At 37.7% G+C, this 22,816-nt stretch overlaps 1 protein-coding gene across 2 annotated transcripts; it reads right to left on the bottom strand.

The window, feature by feature from the left end:
* Positions 1 to 7,745: 7,745 nt before the first annotated feature.
* On the bottom strand, positions 7,746 to 12,944 carry RCE1 (RUB1 conjugating enzyme 1). 2 transcript variants are annotated; one of them, XM_028221439.2, is made up of 7 exons: positions 12,818 to 12,937; positions 12,513 to 12,661; positions 11,570 to 11,677; positions 10,628 to 10,736; positions 8,608 to 8,686; positions 8,394 to 8,510; positions 7,746 to 8,302 (listed from the first exon to the last, which is right to left on the bottom strand). In XM_028221439.2, exons 3-7 carry the CDS (start codon positions 11,670 to 11,672, stop codon positions 8,165 to 8,167), a joined length of 546 nt encoding a protein of 181 aa, XP_028077240.1. In that variant the 5' UTR covers positions 11,673 to 11,677; positions 12,513 to 12,661; positions 12,818 to 12,937; the 3' UTR covers positions 7,746 to 8,164. The 2 variants fall into 2 exon arrangements, with proteins under 2 accessions (XP_028077240.1, XP_028077239.1); XM_028221438.2 differs by lacking the exon at positions 12,513 to 12,661 and having other exon boundaries at positions 12,662 to 12,944.
* Between the last annotated feature and the right edge of the window lie 9,872 nt (positions 12,945 to 22,816).

The following is a 22,816-nucleotide window of genomic DNA, read 5'->3' as shown; positions in this document are numbered from 1 at the left end:
CCCAGTAATTTCACTTATTATGTTCAGACTCGCTTTAAAACAACTTTGTTTGCATGGGCTCAGACAAATGTGAATTTTCTTCATCAGCAGAAGAGAGGCTCGAACTTTGGCTGAGCTCGATACTGCAATGAATCGCAGCAGAGAACCCACCCGTGCGAGAGGTGGCACGTTCAAAGAACGGGAAAAACGTCAGCCTCCAGGTCGTCGAAACAGATCACCCCGAAGGAAGGATGAGGCCGACGTAGTGTCGCGATCTTTGAATTTTACTGTTTTTATGGGAAATTCCTTTCTTGTCCTGGATCTTGGCCTTGACATTGTCAATGGTGTCAAGGCTCTCTACCTTGAGGGTGATTGTCTCGCCGGTGTGAACATTGTGGATTCAACAGATCGAAGCATTTCACGCTACGGACGCTCTCCGAGCAGTGGGCATTGATTCGACACTGCCGCTGTACCCGCACGACCACTTCTCTTCTTTCGCCTTCGAAGCTTGAGAAGGGTGGGGATGAAGGCGACGCCGTATTAAAATAGATATTGTAATGCTCGAACGCGGATTGCGTTTTTGTAATTACTGTTTTAATCGAATAAAATATTTTATTTTAAAAGTTTGTATCTCATTGTGAATTTTTGTTAAGCATCTTATTTCGAGTGTTGGCACGTTTTGTTCTGTTCATGCGGTTGTTTCGGCTCAAATTACATATCCCTGCTTTGATGTGAACCTGGAGGGCGCTCTGGTTTAGAGGCTTTATCGACCCAACGACGTCATGCGCCGAGAGGGCTCCGAATGCAGAGACCAATCGTGAATCGATGAGGGGCGCTCCGAATCCGGAGACTTAATCGGCCCAGCGACGTCATGTGCCGAGGCGGCTCTGAATCCGGAGACTTAATCAGCCTAGCGACGTCATTCGCCGAGGGGGCTCTGAATCCGGAGATTTTTTGGCCGATTGTGATATCCACGAAGGGCGCTCAGAATCTGGAGACTTTATCGGCCCACCGACGTCATGCGCTGACGGAGCTTCGAATCCGGAGACTTTTTGGCCAATCGTGATATCCACGAAGGGCGCTCCGAATCCGAAGACTTTTTGGCCAATCGTGATATCCACGAAGGGTGCTCCGAATCCAGAGACTTTAACGGCCCAACGACGTCATGCGCCGAGGGGGCTCCGAATCCGGAGACTTTTTGGCCAATCGTGATATCCACGGGGGGCGCTCCGAATCCGAAGGCTTTATCGGCCCAACGACGTCATGCGTCGAGGGGGCTTCGAATCCGGAGACTGGCCAGTCATGATATCCACGAAGGGCGCTCCGAATCCGGAGACTTTATCGGCCCAACGACGTCATGCGCTGAGGGGGCTCCGAATCCGGAGACTTTTTGGCCAGTCGTGATATCCACGAAGGGCGTTCCAAATCCGGAGGCTTTATCTGCCCAACGACGTCATGCGCCGAGGGGGCTCCGAATCTGGAGACCTTGGCCAGTCGTGATATCCACGAAGGGCGCTCTGAATTTGGAGGCTTTATCGGCCCAACGATGTCATGCGCCGAGGGGGCTCCGAATCCGGAGACTTTGGCCAGCCGTGATATCCATGAAGGGCGCTCTGAATCCGGAGGCTTTATCGGCCCAACGACGTCATGCGCCGAGGGGGCTCCGAATCTAGAGACTTTGGCCACTCGTGATATCCACGAAGGGCGCTCTGAATCCGGAGGCTTTTTGTCGGAGCACCTTTTGGCTAGATTTCGCAGTGGGTGGGACCATAATTGTTCAACAAGAATCCTTGCATTACAAAGGTGGAATGTGTACATGGAGAATCTTTTAGAGCTAAGATCATTCCCCACAAGTCGGGTTTAATGACAGAATTTTCGAGTTCCAGGACCGCAACGTATTTCTGAGCTGATAAGAAATCCTTCCGATAATGGTCGTCTCAGTTATGACCTAATTGAGGATCAACTCTCCCGGTGTGTAGCGGTGCAGCTGAACACGTTGATTATATGACTTGGCAAGTTGTTGCTGGTGTCGCCTAGGACTATTGTGGCTTTTCGCTATGGAGTTGTCCGACATCGTTGAGGATGTTTCGATTCGGCACTTCAGAGGAGTTGGCCTACGACTTCGCAGGCGTCTTTCTAGAAAGGAGATAACATGTTTGTGCGGATTTTCGGGAACCACGGATTTGCTCAATGCCGTGTACAGTCGGGAAGCGCAGCAGCTGATGGTAGGTGCTTGGCATGACTTGAATAGCATGCAACCAAGTTCGCCCCATGATGAGATTATATGGCGATGGGAGCTTGATGACCAAGAACTCTACATCCATTGTTTGGGAGCCTGCTTGAACGGGTAGTGAGATTTTCCTCAACGGGTACTTTGGATTTGCGTTGAAGCCGAACAAAGGATGAGGAGCTGGAGACATGTTTGATTTGTTGAAGCCGAGTTTGATAAAGGTTTCGTAATACATAACCTCTGAAGTGCTCCCTAGGTCTATGAGGACGCGCTCAACGATAGATCGACTCACGTGTAGCTTAATGACCAATGGGTCACTATGGGGGAGTGTTACGCCGATAAGATCAGAATCGTCGAAGACAATACTCGGAGCTTCGTGGGGCTACTTTGATGGTGTGTGTTGCTTCGGGGGGCTGACTGAATTGCGTATACAGTAAGTGGCGTTGGAAGGCCGTATATCATATGAATGATGCCGAGTGGAGGTGAATCCTGCCGAAGGGCAATTGTTTTGATTGTATTTTTTTGGACATGTTGCTGGAGTTGACCATCTTGCACCAATTCCTTGAGGTGGTCTTTCAGAGCATAACAGATGTCCGTATCATGACCGTGATCTTTGTGATATTCACACCGCTTGTCCCGTCGTCTCGTGTCGGGAGGTCCCACCATTTTGGACGGCCATTTGAAGAACGGAAGATGTTGGATTTGGGACATAACCGAGTTGATTGGCTCTGACAGCTCTGTATATTTCTTGTCGGCGCGCTTTGTGCGCCTAATATCAACTTGCAATTGCTCATTCGTTCGGTGTGAGCATTGTTCGCTTGATCGGCGAGAATCCCGTTTCTTGTCTCGTTTAGCCCACTGTCGTGGTTCAGGGCTTTGAGGAGGTACGAAACTTATTGGATGAGTAATTTCAGGGGGGGCCATTTTTATGGCAATGTGTCCAGCTTTAACCCGCAAGGCGTCATCTTCCACTTTGCAGTATTCCTCTACTTTCTTCATTAACCCCCAGACTGTTTTGGGGGGTCTTCTGGTCAAGGAATTGCGGAGGGCGCTATCCGGGTGTAATCCCATTTTGAAGGTGATGATGGCCATGGAATCATTGCAAGCATCATTAACAAGATTAAAGCACTCCCAATATCGTGCCGAATATGCTTTTAGTGTTTCTCCTGGCAGGATTTGCATTGCCCAGAGAGAGTCGGCTTGTTTCGGCTGAACCTCGTTGGTGATGAATCTGGCCTTAAAGGACTTCTGTAGTTGGTGGAAGGTTTTGATCGAGGCCGGTTCTAGTTTATAATACCACTTGACAGCCAATGGTCCTAAACTGCTGGGAAATATTCGGCACATGAGGGCCTCGTCGTCTGCATGCAATGTCATGGCTTGCTTGTAGTGGCGGATGTGATCAGTGGGGTCTGACTTTCCATCATAGAGAGTGAATGACGGGGCTTTAAACGTTTTGGGAAGGATTGCCCTTGTGATCCGTCGCACAAAAGGGATCATGCTGGTCCTCGTCATCTGAGCTGTTTCTTCTGTGCTTATGCCTTATACGTGGGCCCTTTTCAGAGGAGTTGGAAGTTGCAGGTCGTCCTTTCTTTTTGGGCTCCGGAGATAGTGAGTCGGAGTCGCTATTACTGTCTTGTTGCCGGGCTTGAGATCATCGACCAGCTGCTTTCAGAGGTCTTTCTAGATCTTGGCACACGGCTTGTTTGGATTTTGCCACCTCCAGGGCCAAATCCTGATGGAGACGCTCGTTCTCAGCGATCATGTTCTCCAACCGCTGCTCATTTTGCTTTGCTTGTTCCATGATTGCTTGCATTGCCTCATGCTCTGGGGTTGAAGGTGAGGCGAAGTTCAAAGCGCGTCGTGTCGGGATATTCTCTGGTCCATGCATGTTTGTTGGAGTAAAATCGTCTAACTGCGTGGTTTCATCAGTGGCTATTGGAGGGTCCTCCGTCACGCCCGCCATGGATGTGCTTGAGTATTCCCACAGACGGCGCCAGTTGTGGAGAAGTGGTTTTGGGGATACTCTTCAGATCTTGGGGGACATTTTTGATCCTCTTCTAGTCACCTAAAAAAGAATGAACACTCCGGTCGGGGGTGCCAGAATTAGCACTCCGACGGGCAAGTCAGTCTCACACTCAGGATTGCTTGTATTCTAAGTTAAGCATAATAATTTTCACATACCTTTCTCAGTCTGCTATTCCTCTATTTATACTCGTTCCCTGTGCCTCGGGGCATGGCCCACTTTTCACTCATTATCCTTCTATTCCCTTGGCTCCATAGTTCAATAACTATTCGGCCTATCTATCCATTTTATTCGGCATCCTGAACGTGCCAGATAGAGCCGAATAGTATTTGGCTGGAATATGCTTCTAATTCTTTTTAATATTCGGCTCCCACAAGAGTAGTGGCACAGAAGGCAGACAGAGCATTTTCTACAAACAATCTTCATTGAAGCGCATACGATCCTTGTGAATTTATATATATATATATATATATATGTTGTAGTAGTAATGTTCATATTATTGTTGTAATCATTGTTGCAATTACATTATTATTGTTATACTTATTGTGGTAATATTATATTGTTGTAATTAGTGTTGTAATTCTTAGTGTTATACTATCATTGTTGTAATAACTTAGATAGTTAGTTAGTTATTCATTATTTATTTGAATTTGTAATAGCTAGTTTTAATTCGAACACTTGGACATTCAGACCCTCTTGCTCGAGGGCAAAATATGTAGCAATTTGTGTATGTCTTCTAACCCTCATTTCTTTCTCCCTTTTATTTACCCGGTTATAATGGTAGCACCATATTTACTTAGCATTTTCCATGACTTGCGTCCACTCGTCTTACACACATAAGGGTTCGACTCATCATTCTAACTAATGTCAATTCCAAATACTTTGCTCGAATACGTGCTTCATCGCATGCCTTGAATTGAATCACATGCCATGCTAGTAGCCGAACTTGTTATCTACGTAATGTGTGCGTCACATTGGTCATATTACATTGTTCAGGAGCATGCATTTCTTCTAATTATTATGCTTTATTTGGCTTGCCTTGGAGTACTAGGTGAGCATTTCATGTTTTAGCATATTGCATCTTATGTTTTTGTTGCCATATCAAGCATATTCCATGAGGCTAAGTGCTTAACTGATATACTTGTTTGAATGCTAGTGGATGAAGGTTTTTTTACTTAGGTTGGAATAATTTGATTAATGTCAATACGAGCTCACTTTTTCAAGTGACATGTATTCAAAACACTTTTTCAAAACAAACGTGAAATCAACGCATTCCAAATTTGGCAAATTGGTCTATACTTGTGTGCATCCCCTTATAATCGGAATAAAAGCATATAATATAAATAAAAATTATATTATGATTAGTAGAGGCCAATCTTTGATCGGGTGAGTAGGGTGTTCAATTAATGACCTTCTCCTTTCATACATAAGTTTATGAGCTAAGACCTTTTGGTGATGACGAACTAATAGCCTTTTGGAATGAGTTATGAGTTTCCTAAAATTCTCAAAAATATTTAGGTGACGACTCTAAAATCTGGCAAAGCAGTCCATTTTTGACATTTTTTTATTCAAAATCGATTTTCCAAAAGAATTGCCAGATTTGGACTCATTTGTGTTTATCTATTTCACATTGCACTTGTGAAATCAGATTCAGAACCACAAGTGGCCGAACTGTAGGGCTAGTAATATCCGAAAGGAGCACGAAAAGCAAGCTACAAAGGGTAGCGCATGCGGGCGAGTGACGATACATGGCAAGCACGTGACGCGCGCTGGCAGTGTCATTTGGCGTGTGAGGCACACGCACCGCCTTCCGAAGTGTTTTCTGGTCCAATTTTGGTACTGTCGGACTCGATTTTTTAAAATAAAAACAATGGTGGTCTCAAAATTGACATTTAATAAACACAAATGATAGAGTGTATTACACTCTCTCTCTAGTGAGAGTGGAAGTGCAAAAATTCTGCACTTCATCTTCTTTCTCAAGTCACCAAGAACTCACAAAGAACCCAATTTAGGGTTAAAGTTTTCTCATCAATCGTAAGTCCAAATTTAACAAATAACATATGGTTTCAAAGGTCTCGAAACAAGGATTCTAAATATGTAAGATTTGTAGACTGAAATTAAAGTATGTAAAACAATCATGCAAGTAAAGTTTCGGGAATATAAAATGGGTCTCCATTTTTCTTGAAATCTAACTGTTTAATATTCATGAAACTTTGCAAATATGTTCTACATGAAATGTATTACAACATATGTAAATTTCAGATTGATCGGAAAAAGTTCGAAAAAAATATTAATTTTCATGCATATATCATATATACATATATCAATAGTTATATACATATTTTAACGCACAAAAATAAGCACGAAAATAACCAATGAAGGCTCTGATACCAATGTCGGATATATATAACGTAACAGATAAACAAATATTTGACATACCTTATGTGAATGAATCCGAAATGAAGAATTTTATAAGTAAATCATGTGCTTTACAACTACGAACAAAACACCCAGTAATGGAGTGATACCACAGTATGAGTGTCACCAACTCTAGTCATAGTGCAAATGCTTTATCGTTTTCTGATGGGAGAGAGTTAGAGAGAGAGTATGGGAAAAATGTTATGGGTAGCACACTACATAACGTATCTGAAATAATATATATAGATCAGATATATAACCATCTATCCATATCTCCTAATAGGATAGGATAGATATAGATAGATTGTGGGTTATCCTAACAAATAGGATAATCAAAAATTCAAATTCAAATTACACGGGTGCCCAAATCTGGGTCCAATACCCGATCCAATTTCTAACACAAACCAAACACACCCAGCCTCTCCCAGACCTGGCTTAAGCGGGAATTTCGTGCATTGGGGTATGCATTTTTTTAGATTTCAGTTGAATCTTTATCGTTTCTTATTAGACAAACTATGTCGATAGTGTCTACATTTTAGTTATCGTGTCATTTTAGTCTTTATAATTTTAATTCACTCAATTTTAACTATAAATCTAAATTTATAATTGTCTCAATTTCATTCAATAGATTATAATTGTTAGTAATTTTTTTTTTAATGAAAAATACAAAAGTAACGTGTGCTATATTTTTAAAGACAAAATTATAAATTTGATTAACTCAGTGAGCTAATCTTAACTAACTTAGTGATTATTTTTCATAAAAAATCTTAACGGTATTATTAGTTAGACCAAATTAACACAAAATTAAAAATTAAAGACCAAAAGGAAAAATGCAAGAACGACATAAGTAATTTGCCCTTTTTCATATTTTATGAAATCAGGTAACTATGTTTTTCATTTTTAAAGCCTCTGGCTTACTTATTAATTCACCCTTTAAAAGTAAATTTAACCTTTTGGGATGATTTCAACTATCTTCCATACAAACATTTTTTGATATCATTGAAATTTTGAACATATCTTGAAGACTTGTAGCTTTTCTACTTTGACAATGCCATAATGCCACATGTACAATAAATAGCTAACCTTGACAACTGATTTGCATAGAGAAGAAACGAAAGTGGGCTCTAAAACCATGTCTAAAGACATGGGAGCTTCTAAATACACTTAATAAATTTGTCTTTACACCCGCTACATGCACTATAACTTTTATACCTCAGGAAAAAACTATTGTACATGTAGGTGTAGAGCGATTTATTGGGATAGAGGGCATAAAGATATGAAGAAAGTTCAAAAGACCACAATCACCAACCTTCTCAAATATTCAATTTAGGGAAAACAAATCATATCACAAATTACACCATAATACAGAACCTTCAAGCCTCCAAGGGGCCGCACTTGTATTCCCAAGGTTTTTAGTTCTCAAACAATACACGGGAATGCAAAAGCTACTAACCCAATCTACAGCTTGACCATTCTTCAAGCAATGAATTTGGAAAATGAAGCACAACCAACTGCTACATGCACCGCGGGAATAGAGTCTGTCCTACATAACCACCAGCCATTGCCCTTCTAACATTGGATTCAAACATCTTCGGGTTATCTCTTAACACAGCAGCAGCATCATGGTTGAGGGGATCTTCATAGTTTGGTTGCTGGTCACAAAATCGGTTGTAAGCACAAATTGTAAACATAATCTACCAATCAAGGGTACAAGAAAGATATTTCAGAAGAGAATTTAGTTACCGTGAAGAGATGATACAGTCCGTAAATTATAGTATTTATATTGAGAACAGGTTTCCAGTCCTCTCGTAGAATGTTCAGGCAGACATTTCCTTCCAAGTCGATGTTAGGGTGATAAACCTGCAAGTAGGATGTACTGTTTAAACTGCCAACTACATGCATTAACAACATTATGCAAGTAAAATTGATTAAGAGCCTTCTTTTTGCCATGGTATACCTTAGTCTTGCACTTGACCTTTGGTGGCTCATGAGGGTATACAGGTGGAACTTGGAAAGAGAATGTGAATGTACCACCTCTGTCGGAGAAACAATGTTTCAGGTTAACTAATCAAGATTCCATCCAAATGATTTATATATATAAAAAAAAAATTTGTAGAATGGAAAAATGTGTAAACCTATTGACAGTCAACTTAGTCACCCACAGAAAGAATAATGCAAAACAGAATGTCTAGCACTCAAAGCAGACCTAAATAGAAAGAAGGCATTTTTACCTTAGATTAGTAGATTTCTGACACATTAAGCACCATATTAGACCCATGGAACACAGCACACTCATGAGTAGGGCTGTTCAGGGAACCGATTACCCCGAAAACCCACTCAAACTGCCCGAACCGAGATGAAATTCACGATTTCAAAGTTTGAATGGGTTGGTCACGGTTTAATGAATTTAAAAATCTTGGTCTCACAATCGGCTGTTGGTTTATTGGGCATCGAAATTATAAAACCCGAGCCGACCAGAAGTAGAACATTAAACATTAAAAAATATTTATCCATACGGGGCAATATTTCCGTTGATCTTCAAATTACATTCTTATCACAAATTCAATACATGGTGTTAGATTATTGGTTGTTGAAATTCTATCTGATCACGTATTCAAACTCATTAGACTTCATGCCTCCCCAGATTTTATTTATTTTTAACTCCCAAGAGATTTCTGTTCCACAAATCTTTCCCCTTCTCTCTCTCTCTCTCTCTCTCTCTCTCACACACACACACATTACTTCTCAACTCTTCAGAGCTCTCCTTTTCATATCTATCTCTAAAATGACTATGTAGCTCTCATCTACAGACAATTTGTCTTACCCATTGTTCCTCCTAAATCCCCAATTTTCTGATCTCCTTCCCTCACTCCTCACTTTTTTGATCTCCTTCAACCTACTGACGATAAATCGGGAAGGATGGACTATGTTGATGGTGTGGAAGATCAAGAAGATGAGCAATGGTGCCAAAGATTTCTTTGGACAGTGGATGATGATGATGTCCAAGTGCTTTTTTGTTTTTTAATTTCATACTCTTACCAGGAACATTCATTTATAAGGTTATTGAGGTATACTCATGTTCATTTAATATTAATTTTTTGGGTTTTTGAGATATACTTTTATCATTTTTGAGATATACTTTTATCATTTTTGAATACAAGGATGGATAGATTGGTAAATAAAAGCTAGCTAGGAACCAACCGAAGCTGACCGCCAACCAAATGAATTACGTGGACGGTTTCAAACTGAACAATCAGTCAACTTCGGTTGAACATGTTTGGAACCTGATGATATTCAGTTGATTGATGGGTCAACGGTAAATTGCCAACTCAACCCGTGAACACCCCTACTCATGAGGGAGCATGATATATATGACACTAATTATTGGCAAAGGCCATAACAAGTTAATGCTTACATGAACAATCCATATTGAAAATTTCACCACTTTCTAGAATATTTCCAACTATTTATAAGCAATAGGGAAAAACATATTTACCAGGCTAGACTTTCTCCAGTATTTGTTTTTCCTTTTACCCCATGAAAACCCTCTCTAATGGAACCCATGCTAAATTAACAGTGTTCTAGATTGAGGAAAAGGGAGGAGGAGCTATTGAAGTCAAGAATCATCTATCGTAGTTGCTTACCATCTGGATTTCTTACTGACAGCGGGTGATGGCTGGGTCCTAAGCTGCTAATTGAAAACCCAAATTGAAGAAAAACGATAATATAAGCCTGAGTACCCATCTTCAAGAACCCTTTGAAACAAATATAATTTGTATAATGCAAAAGTTAACTTATTTTTCTTTTCTTTTGGGCCAAATGATACAAGAATTTCTAATCAGTCCCAAAAGCCCATGCCACAGTTCACTCATGCCGGATGGGCTCCAACCCGGATGGTTTCATTAATTCCTAATGCTGAAATGAGAACTTCAAAAAAAGAAAAGGGAGGGGAGAGGGTGGTTGCAAAAGATACTTACAGATAATATCCTTCATCAGGTCGAATAGTAACCTCAAAGTTCATCAGGTCATCCTTGCCATTGGGAAATGATATGCTACAAGTTTTTGGTAGGTTCAGTTCACCAATATCTACAAGATTAACACAGAGAGAGAGAGAGAGAGAGAGAGTCTCTTGTAGTTAAATCTGCTAACAGAATCATCAAGATAAGGTAAACTACTTATATTTCATATAAGAACCTTCTTTTAACATCATTCCATTCATATTATCACACAACCCAATATACATGCCAAATAACAAGTTCTCTTCAATATTGACTGGTGAACAAAGACCCCAGCAAACTTGTGACCACATAAATCTGGTTGATATAACTGGCAAATATGAGGTTGATTTACCACTTGCAGCCTCTAGTTGCCAAATCACATCAAATCAGCAAAAAGAAATGGTACGGACAAAAATAGCTAACACCAACCTGTAGCGGTTAAGGGGTTGTACAGAATAGTATAAATGGTAGGTTTTCTCAATGAAGCTATTATTATTTTTCCTCAAAAATGATAAACACAAACAAAGTGAAATGCATTGTGAGCATTGTGAATCTTATGTATCCTATTGGGTATGGTAAAATCTTACATTTTAGTAGCAAATATGAATTTATCACAAAAACAATATAAAATTTATGAATTGCATGGTAAAAAGTAAGATACAGATACAAACAACTGTGCTTACACCCAGTGGAACAAGTATAATCCACACAAGTATTCAGATAGCCAAAAAATATGAATGATTGACTCAGAAAGCAATGATAATATCAAGCGGCCAGTGGCCAAAGACTGTCAAATTAGTAGCCTAGGGTAATCAATCTCTTCGTCCTGAGCATAGTATTCTATCTCAGGATACCTTATCATAAGCTTTCAGCTAACATTGGAGATGTGAGAAATTATTTTATACACATAAGACGGTATACCTTTGTGAAGACGTAATTCCCCTGCACTTTGCTTCTTGATATGTGCTGTCCCATTGGCGTGTTCAGCTCTCTGTTTTTCCTTCACTTTAAAGAGCCTAATCATATTTCCTACAAGAAGATATCAACCATAAGGAACTCATAAGAAAAATGCTATATTAAATATAGGGAAAAGACGTGCAACACTTCCTTCCATCTCCTAGACAAATTCAATGAAACATAATTTTCGAGAAAAATCCAAGTTTCTTGCAACACCCAATACAAGATACCAGAAAACATAGTGGTCAAAAAATTCTTGGAAATCTAACAAAAAATGAAAACCATTGGACTAAATCTCTTGATATTATGGAGCTTCACAACAAAATTCATTCTATGACATATCATCACAACAAACTTCACACTTGCATGGTTGCATTGTGTTGTGTTACAGAACCAAGTTACCTTTGATTCTCGATCTGACAACTGTGTGTGCGCGCGCGCGCGTGCATGATTTCTTTTTTCTTATTTTTCCTTTTCCTTTCTTGGGGGTTATTAGGGCTTTTACTTGCTTGTGATGAATAAAGCTATTCCAATTCTTTTCAATCATCTCACAACCCAATATTCAAAGATAAATATATATATATATATATATATTGGTGAAATGGAAACAGACCCCTGCCCCTAACCCCTAACCTGGATGAAGGTGGGGTTCATCCCAGGTTTCAAATACTACTTTCCTAGCTAAGAAAATTGGCAACTTTGTGATAGAAAAATATAGTACAAAACATCATCCAAAGAAATTCAAAGGATAAAATTGATTCAGCACAAAGTAACAGATGACAAGAAGCAAGTTTGAGAATCCAACCATATTTACTGATAAACCTACTACATCTATGCATGTATGATTATGAACATTCTTTAAAAATAAAAAGGTCAATTAAAACCCAAACACCGACAATGATCTCACCAAAACAACAAGGGCAATACAAAAGCACGAAATATTTCAATATCCCAGAAGCTGGATCGGGTAAGCTGTGTTAGCACAAGGCTGAGATCGCACGAAGCGATGAATATAGAATCAGATAGAGAGCTACGAGGTTATAGATTAAGCTTTACCTGCTCCAATCAATCAATCAATCAATCAATCAATCAATCAACAGAGGTAAAGATGAAACGCGTACAGATATGTATGAATATATATATATGTATGTAGAGAGAGAGAGAGAGAGAGAGAGAGGGAGGGAGAGAGGGGTTTATTCTTTCTTTCTTCACTTTTATTTATTCTATTTTGCGTCTGTTTATCGTCATCCACAACAGGAAGGTTTGGCCTGGTTCTCTGCACTGCGTTATTACTTCTTGGGTAAATTACACGTTAGCCCCCGTGGTTAGGCCAAAAACCATGAAATCCCCTGTCAAGTTTAATTTGTAACAATGAACCCCTAGGGTAAATTAACGTTTTTCATCCAAATTAACAGCGTGGGGTGTAAATTACATTTTACCTCCCTAGGAGGTCACCAGAGGCCACTACAATAGTTTAGGAGGTTTTTGGATGGTGGTTATTGATAGTGATGAGTGACCTTTGGTGGTGTTAATGTGCAGTGGAAAGCGAAAAACTACCACTACAATCCATCAGTACTAATTATATGCACTCAAAACCACATCACCACCAATAGTTTAGGAGGTATGGGATAAGAGATGATCGACGTAGAAAAAATGAAAAGTTATAGGAATTGTGTAGGGGTAGGAATTTCATTGTAAAACCTCATAAACCTACACAATGTAGGTATTAGGGAAGGATATCGGCCCGTTAGCTTGCTTGACTCAATCTTGTTTTTTTAGAGCTTTGGAAGTTTATTTTAGCCCACAGGGTCGGGGCTGAGTCAATATTTTTAGCCCAATATATTAATAGGTTCGATTTGGAATTTATATTTTCAACTTGACCAGGCCCGACCTGCTATTAAATTAATTAATTATATTAAAAAATAAGATTAATTACCTAAAAGTGCTATCTACCTATTTGGTAGTAGATTAGGTCTTGTCTAAAAGTTTTTGGAACCAATAAATCCTATTTATAAATAAGAAGACATTTTTGCCCTTCATTCCAAACAGTTATATATATATATATATATATATATAACAACATTGATGTTATTTACTAAAAACAAAATCAAATCAGCTATGAAAAGTGGATGAAGATATAATTTCGAAGGATCTCGAAGGATTTTTAGGTTTGATTCGCTATTATACATACATTGATTTCGGCGTTTGACAGATTTATATTTGAGGCTTTTTGAGTTGAAATATGTTTCAAGGTTCAGAACAGAGCATATTAAATCGACTAAAGAGATGGGCCTGGAGATTTGGTTTGTAGGTAAGAACTGAGACATTCTTAGTTCCAAAACAAAGAAGGTTCTCAATTTAAAATTGAGAATGATTTCAGTTTGCAAAAATATCTAGTAAAATTGAGAAAATTTTCAATTTTTTCAGTGTTAAAACTGAGAATATTATCATTTTTTTTAGTTTTAAACTAATAATATTATCAATTTTAAAACTATAAAAAATTGAGGAATTTCTCAATTTTGCACAACCATTGAAAATCGCACGGGGAGAATGAATTACTCATTCTAGGGAAGAAAGTGGTCAGCGGCTTCGACGGAGAAGGAGTTGCCAGCGTTGGTAACAGTGATACCACAGCGGTGGCAAGTGGCGAGGTCGACGTGGTTGAGGCCGGCGCTGGAGCCGATGACGCACTGGATGGAGGGGAAGCGATCGAGAGTGTCGGAGGTGAGAGGTGATGGACCGAGGTAGGGGAGGAGCCGTGTAGATGAGACTAGGGACTGGGTTTATGAGGAGGAGAAAGAGGGGTCTAACGGGGTCGAGGAGGCGAAATCAGGTTTAGAGCCATGATTGGAAAGATAGTTCGAAAGTTGGGATTCGATGGATCAGGACCAGAGGAATATTGTCTAGGAGGCTGTTTTGCTTCAGAAGCCATTGAAATGGTCCTTGGGAGAGAATATGAGAGAGAGTAAAAAATTATGATTTGACCACTTTGAATGTATTTAGGCTCTATTTTTTATATGTGAGAGAGAGAGTCTGAAACTACAAAAAAAAAAAAAAAAACGAAAACAAATGAGAGAGAAGGGGATGTTTGGTTGTTGTTGTTGTTGGGGAGCGGGTGTAAAAGTAAGAGAGAGAGAGAATGAAGACAGCAATGGATGTTTGGCAGCGATGGAGGAGGTCTTGGAAGAGCAAATTGGTCTATTAAAAATTAATGAGACTTGAAGGAGCAAATAATTTTATCTAGGACTTAATGGATTATAAGTTCACAAAATGAGACTTGTATATAAATGCCCATATATATATATATATATATATATTTGTTGAGATTTAGATTTTATCTTTGTTAATTTTATTAAAATTCACATTTGTAGGTATGTATGATTGAATTTTTTAAAGAAATCTTTCAATTTATAATGATGTCAGCATATTTATTTAATATATATAATGTGTGATTGAATTTAATTATAGAATGTTTTAATTTTTTTTAAACACATAGCCTAATTGTTGGGTTTGGGATTTATAATTATTTTTTTGGGCCATACTTGGGCAAATGTAGAGGCCTGATGTTAGGGCCAAGCCGGGCTTGGGCATACATAAAGTCCCTTATTATGTAGTGTTGGTTCGGCCCGAATCTAGCTCGGCCCGACGAATGCCTATCTGTCATGCTCCACTTTTTATTACCCGAATAATATTACCACATCCATTAATTATAATCCAATTCCATCAATAATACGCAGAAGTTGTATACATTAACAACAAGAAGTAACAGAAATTCTCTCATTTGTATACACACTGGATGCCAATGAATTTCATTTAAATAAAGTGCCCATAGGCTTACATCATTAGTTAAAGAGAAATGGCTTAACCCTTTTACAACAATGATATCCTGCCAACAAATATAAGGCCCGGTGGCCAACAATCAAAAAAGATCCCCGACCTTGAACCACTTCTCAACGTGCACCTGAAAAATGATTAGCAATGTGGGATGAATATAAAGTCCAGTAGAGATCCCAAATGATCCTAAACAATAACAATTTACAAATAACTATGATCATGAATGTGCCAAATCATATTATATAAGTGATGTGATAGTTTTATATCAAAAATAAAACATACCTAGATATATATAATTTCTTCTCAAAATCCTCATTTTCACCTTTCAAGGAAAACCCATCTATCATCTTTTCATCTCATCAATTATGATTCAAAACAACTTTACTTTAGAGAAACGTTTTAAAATAATCAATCATTCGCTTAATCTATCCTTTACCCCAAAACTATAATCACACCTCCATTTGCTTTGATGACACATTCACTCATTCTAGTCATAAACCTGTCCTACATCATAACTCGCTACACACACATACCTATCAGCACATCCACCACCTTCACTAGCCTTAAGCACAAGGGCAAAAGAACACCTCCAACAATACAATAAAATACATCTATACGCATACAAATATATAAACGTGAATAATATAAAACAACACATACTTCCATTGTTACCAGCCTAAAGCATGGATGGCTAACGAAACAATCCACGTAACATAACACGCTTTACCGGCTTCACCTGGATCGGAACAATCGGCATGTCACACTTTACCGGGCACAAACTGGAAGGCAGAGGAACTTGTCTCAAGGCACTATGCTTTATCGGCTTCAATTGGAGAGTAACAAAACTCAATTCACACTTTACAAGGCACAAACCAAAAAGGAGAGGAACCTATCTCAAGGTGTCGTGCTTTATTGGCTTCAACCAGAGAGTAACGGACCTCAATTCACTATCACAACATGCTAGATTACATAAATAATGTACGAGTGTAATACATACACATAATCTACTTAACGACAACAATGTCATCCTCCACATATAACCAAAGACAAAACCTCTTACATTTAAATACATAATCTCGTAAATTACATTCACAAACAATTCCACCATTTTTCAAATCAACCATTTTCCATTTCATTTCACAAAAGAGTTACACACATGGTTTTGTTTTCAAAACCAAACCCGTTATTCCAGAACTTCAACACTTTTAACCCTTAACCAAAACCTCTCTTCCTTTGATAAAATCCAATTTGTTATTACACAACCATAACTCAACGCACATAACATTAGCCTCTTTTTAGCCACCAAAGCTTTAATTTGTTCATGTAACACATAACTCAACCATTACCCAACTTTACTCCTTTTTGTTTTATTAAACCTTTAATAACAAATTAAGGCTTTTTGCCACTATCATCATAAATGTGTTTAGCTATCTCCCAACTTACCAAAAACAACCAAAAACATGCTAATAGAACTTGTAAAACCTCAAACCCTAAACCCTCTTTCATGCTTTCGAAAATCCCATAACAATCATGCTTTTAATACAATAAAAACTACTACACGTCTTTCTATAACGAGGTATTGAAAAAGAGCAAAGAAATCTCTACCTCTTGAAGCAACGAGGAGAAAAGCTGAAACACCTACGACAACAAAAACACAATCCGCTCAAAATAAAGGAAGCCCACGCTGAACTCTACATTTTGGTATATGGAACTAGGGGTAAAAAATGGGTAAAAATAAATGAAACCCAAGCTTGAAAGCTTTATGGGTCCAAAAATGGTGGACAAAGAGAGAGAGCCAGAAAAAGTGAGAAAAAGATATTTCTTCCTAACTTTATACAAATAGACTCTTGAACGAATAAAACACCGCTTGAATGTCAGACACAACTTATCACTCTTAAGCGAAGAAACCAAACTCTCAGAAGATCAACTCTACAGAACAGACTGCTCGAGCGAACAAAACACTGTGTAACATGCCTGGGGGTACCTGTGCGCGTTAAACAGTTCGGACTCTCAATTTCTTTGATCAAGTCTCATGAGTGCAATGTGAAACATAGATGAGAGTCTAAATTTGGCAACTTATATGGAAAATCCATTTGAATACAAAATATTTTCCAAGAATGGACTACATCACCAGTTCTTAGAGTCCCTACCTAATATTTTGAGAAAATTAGGAAACCCGTGGCTCGTACCAAGGCCATTGTTCGTCGTAACCAAATATGCTTGGCTCAGAACCTTAAGTGTGAGAGGGGAACGTCATTGATTGAGCACTCCCACTCACCTGATCAAAGATCAGCCTCTGCTATACCATGATATGAGTTTTATTAATTTTATATGTTCATGTTCTCATCATTAATAAATCCTAAAAGTTACTATGTGAAACTTACAAGTATAGACTAAGTCATTTATTTTGGAACAATTTGATTTCATGTGTTTTGAAAGAGTGTTGAAGATGTACAACCCAAAGAAATTGAGTTTACAAACTTGAAATCAACATCATTCCTAATAAAGCGACACAACCTCTATCCACCGTCACTCGTATAGTTATATCAAGTAAGCAAGTAGCCTTATGGTAGGATGCTAAACATAATAAGAAAAACATACACAAGTGGATGCTAAAGCATAAAAACTTACATGTTTATCGACGTCCCATGAATAGCTACGAAAAAAAGTTAGTGAAATATGCATGATCTTATATACAAAATCCTAATGCAATTCACACATGAGATGTAACTAAAGATTCGACTTCTAAGATATGACATGTGAATCATCTCACAAACATGAGGTAACGCACATAATCACATAGGAATTGATTAAATCAACAAATGCAAACTTAGCCGAATCAAGATGCATGAAACATGGATGTAAAGCATGGGTATAATGAAAAAACAAAATATGATTCTTATGCACAAATAAGGAAAGCAAGTAAAAGAATGTGATAGAAAGAAGCGGGGCAGGGAATTATTATAACACTTGAAAGAATAATTACAAACCAAATTAGAGAGGGAGAAGGAAAATATTATAACAAAACCTCACAAAACTCTCAAATAAAAAAACAAAATAGAAGCTTCATGTGTCTTGAGGATTGACGGGAACTAGTATGCTCAACGCCAGAAGACTAATCTGTTTCATCCAAAAGAAGCAAACCGGCAGGCCGTATAGGCCGACCGGCCAACTATGCCTAGCAAAACCTGTCTTGTTGCAAAATCGAGAAAAGGAATAAACAAAGAATATGTAGATGGCTCAACTAACCACTTCCGGTTATATTACAACATAACTAATATAAAATTAAAGCAAGAAAACAAATATAAGATAGAAAATGCAAGAAAATGAAAGAAATTGAAAATTCACATTCTAAAGAACTAATGAACTTCTTGATTTGCAAACTTCCTTTTTAATCACCCTCAAGGTTGTGAATTATGTTCTCAATCCTCCATTCGAAAATTTGGAATTTTAGTTAGAATGACAATTTTGGGTTGTTTAACAGTGTGTGGGGAAGATGGTGAAGACCGAAATTTCACAATTCACTCTAGTTTTCTCACTTTTGACACAAATTGAATACTCCTTGATCAAAGCTACACAAGTTGAATATGAAGGAATTTTTGGGATCAAATAATAGTGTATAAGGATGATATAACAGGGTAATGGATTTTTTGGGATCAAATAACAATGTATAAGGATGGTATAATAGTGAATGAAATTCATAGTTTAACTCCTCAACTTTGACACCTTTCTTGATCAAAGCTTAGATTCTCTTATTCTCTATCTCTAGCCTTCTCTACTCAATCTATCTTTTTTTTCCTTTCAAAATTTGATGTATACATATAAGCAATACAAGTGGAGAAAATGGTGGAAGAAAAGAATGGAACATTAATGAAGATAATGGAGTAAATAGAGCACTAATGAAGCACTAATGGAGCAAATGGAAGACAAAAGTGGAGCATTACCTTCAATAGATTAAGCACTAGGAAATGGAGAATGAGTATACATGCATTTGGTGCATGAAAATATTAGAAAATGGGACATTGGAATGCCCACAGGAAAGTTTGCCCGCTTCTCTCTGTTTTGCTTCGGTTCAGCCCCGTTATGCTCCAGGTGTCCAACAAGACCTAAACAGTTGACCAAAGTGAGCTTAGAGTAGAGAGTAAAGCTCAAATTCCATCTTTTTTAACTAAGGATTTTGTGGAAAACACATTCTGATTTTCATCATCGGGCAATTAAAAGAAAGTGCCCAAGTCTTAGGGCCAGTTAAAATGAGGTGTCTACACACTGCTCGAGCATAGAATACAGATTCTTGAAGTTCAAACTACAAATCCAGAAATTGGGAGAAACGAAAGACAACTTGAGCCACCAACACACCACTCGAGCAAACTTAAGAACAAATAGCCAACACTTCTCCAGAAAACTTAAAATCCCAATGTTTCAACATAACTCCAAGATGACATAAGACTAGAATAGATGACAACAACACCAATAGATACTAAAACCTGTACTAGAGAATATAAAAGGGTTGGTTCTTAACCCGGGCCACTATAACCCCTAGTAGGTACTAGTTTCCTTCTGGCTAGCAACCAGCAAAAGTGGAGGTGATTAGGTGGGAGGCCCCAGACTGTTGTAATTTCTTCTTTTGACCTTTACTTTTAAATTATTTCAATGTTGACTCTTGATTTTGTATTTTAACCCTAGAGTCGAAAATGCGCGCCAACCAAAAAACTCGCAAATCCTAATCGAACCCGGGAACTCAGGGATCATTTCTAAAACTCTAATAATAATTAAATTAATTCTCTAATCATATTTTTTTTCTCAAAACCCTAGGTTTCTAGTTCTCATTACAATTCACCGTCTAATTCGAAACAAAGAAACTTTAATCGAATTAAATTTCCAAATCTTAATTAAATTAAATACTACACTTAATTAAATGTTTCAATTCATAAATTAAGGCTTTAGCCCTCATATTTTTCTTAAATCACAAATTGACCCCAAGTTAGTAACCATTATATATATATATATATATATGTATACATACTTGTACCAATTTCTTAATTAAACAAGTTGTACATGAAAGATCCTTAGTACACACACACACACACACACAAAAAAAAAAAAAAAAAAAATCAACAAATCCCTACTAAATCTATTGATGACTTGCCACCCCCTCCCTCGAGGATGCACTAGGATTTTCTATAGGATATACTTGGTACAAAAATCCCTTGAATCTTGGAATAGTTATGAACTTGGGTACAATATAGATTTGCTATATATATATATATATATATGTATATATGTAGTTGCAATTAGAAGGTAATTAATTACTCCTAAACCTAACTAGATCATGATTAAGAACATAATTAAGATCCTAATCATCCCTCATTCCATTGCATTCAAACTAAATCAAGGCACTATTTTGGACTTTTCGCACCAAATTCTCTATAAATATACCATTCATCCTTATTTGTTCAACACATTTACACACACACACACACACACACACACTACCTATTCAGCTGAGGGAGAGAAAAGAGAGGAAAAGAGAGCTTGGTGGTGGAAAAGAAAAAAGGAGAAGGAAAAATTGTGCAAACATCTTATCTAGACAACAAGTAAGCCACAACACAACCCTCTCTTCTATTTTCCTCTTTCAAATACATGTTCTTAGATGTTCTAAATATTATTTTCAGAAGTATTATAATGGTGTTCTCGTGTTAAAAATGAAAAGAATTGAGTCTTGTTCCACCCGTACTTGTGTTTTTCCTTAATCGGTGCAAAACTATCTTTTTCTACACCTATTTCTCATAATTTTCAAAGGCACACCTTTAATCCAATTTTTTGAGTTTAATATATATTATTTAGCATGTTTTCATCACAATACAAGTGAGAAATTATCCATGGTTACCATCTTTTCTTATTTTTTCTCTTATTTCAAGTTGTGTGCTCAAAAAATTGGTTTTTCAACCCACTTACAAAAATTCTAAAACAATACAGAAAAATCTTCTTAACTTCTTTTTTATGTCAAGACCTTCCTTTACGTGTTAGCTTTCATGAAAAAAAAAATTTTATCGAAAAAGAGTGAGCGGTTTGAGAGAAGACTCGATTTTCGTATCAGTTGATGAATCTGAATAGAGTTGGAGTATTTCTTGAATAATTAAAAATCTAGGAAAGCTATGAAACTTCTAAAAGATGTTCTAAAAACTAGATAAAAGTTTCTACAAACCATAGGAAGGCCAAGTTTAGAAGAAAAAAAAAATTTGAAACTGTCTCTTTAATTGCAATCTTTACAGTGCACCAAAGGTAGAAATTTACTTTGTTAATGAACTTATATTCTTAATTTCATGGATGTGCTTATTATCACTTGTTCATGGCTTGATATGATATTTGTATTTGTTATAATTATGTTTCTTACCATGTTTCTTGATGATGCTCATGCCTATGTAGATATTATTGTCTTGATAAGTTGTTCTAACTTTAATTTAAGGCATCTAACTCAATAGAAAACTTAATTGGGTTGGCAATTGGGTTATGGTCATTAGGATAATATTGTGAGAAAATGTTGTATTTGAATTGATTTGGCCGGCAGGACGTGTTCCCTATTGGAAGTAAAATCTTGTGCAAGTGGTGTAACAGAACCCTTGAACGAATCAGTTGTATTCGAACCTTAGGTGCTTGGTGTGAGGAGGGAATGGGCAAGGCCCTTATTTTACCGTTTCTTTTGAGGTCATCGGTTGGCACTACGCGGTTTGTAACCATCGGTAGGCATCCGGGGTAAGGTCTGCAAAGAAGCGAAAGATGGGGCATACCAAATAATCCGAGTCCGATTCTTGTGGTTAGGAGGATGAATTCTCTTTGCGGGATTTCTAGACTACTAATAGCTAACCTTGTAACCCTTTGTTATTTACTTGAATGTCATGTTTCCTTCCCTGTTGTTATACTTGCATTTGTATATTGAATTAGGAAAATGAGACGGGGTATGTATGCGTTTACTGGGCATTTAAAGTTCATGGCGCCTCATGCCAAGTATCGAAGAGACATACGAGGCTGATAGAGAGCCAGAGACATTTGAAGACTTGTGGCTATCTTAGAGAAAGTTAGAAGCCGTTTTACTTATAAGTCCATACATACTTTTATTTTTTATTTTTGGATTGTAATAATGATGGAACTTGTTTTGCAATTAAGATTTGGTGCTCTGTAATATTATATGTTTATATATACACATATATATTTTTGTAATCCTATACCTATCTCTACATTACTTATGAGACCTTGTGTTAATACCTCTTAAGATTTGTCAAAAAGATAGCTTGCTATCTAAGGTGGTTGGACTTAAAAGGGAGACTATATTGACTCCTCCAACCTTCTTGGCATCTTACTTGGTTATTGACCAAAAGA

This window comes from Camellia sinensis, chromosome 3, assembly GCF_055761805.1.
Source record: "Camellia sinensis isolate YWXY chromosome 3, ASM5576180v1, whole genome shotgun sequence".
Classification (NCBI taxonomy): Eukaryota; Viridiplantae; Streptophyta; class Magnoliopsida; order Ericales; family Theaceae; genus Camellia; species Camellia sinensis.
The sequence above is the reverse complement of the archived record's forward strand: the minus strand, read 5'-3'. Positions and strand labels throughout refer to the sequence as shown.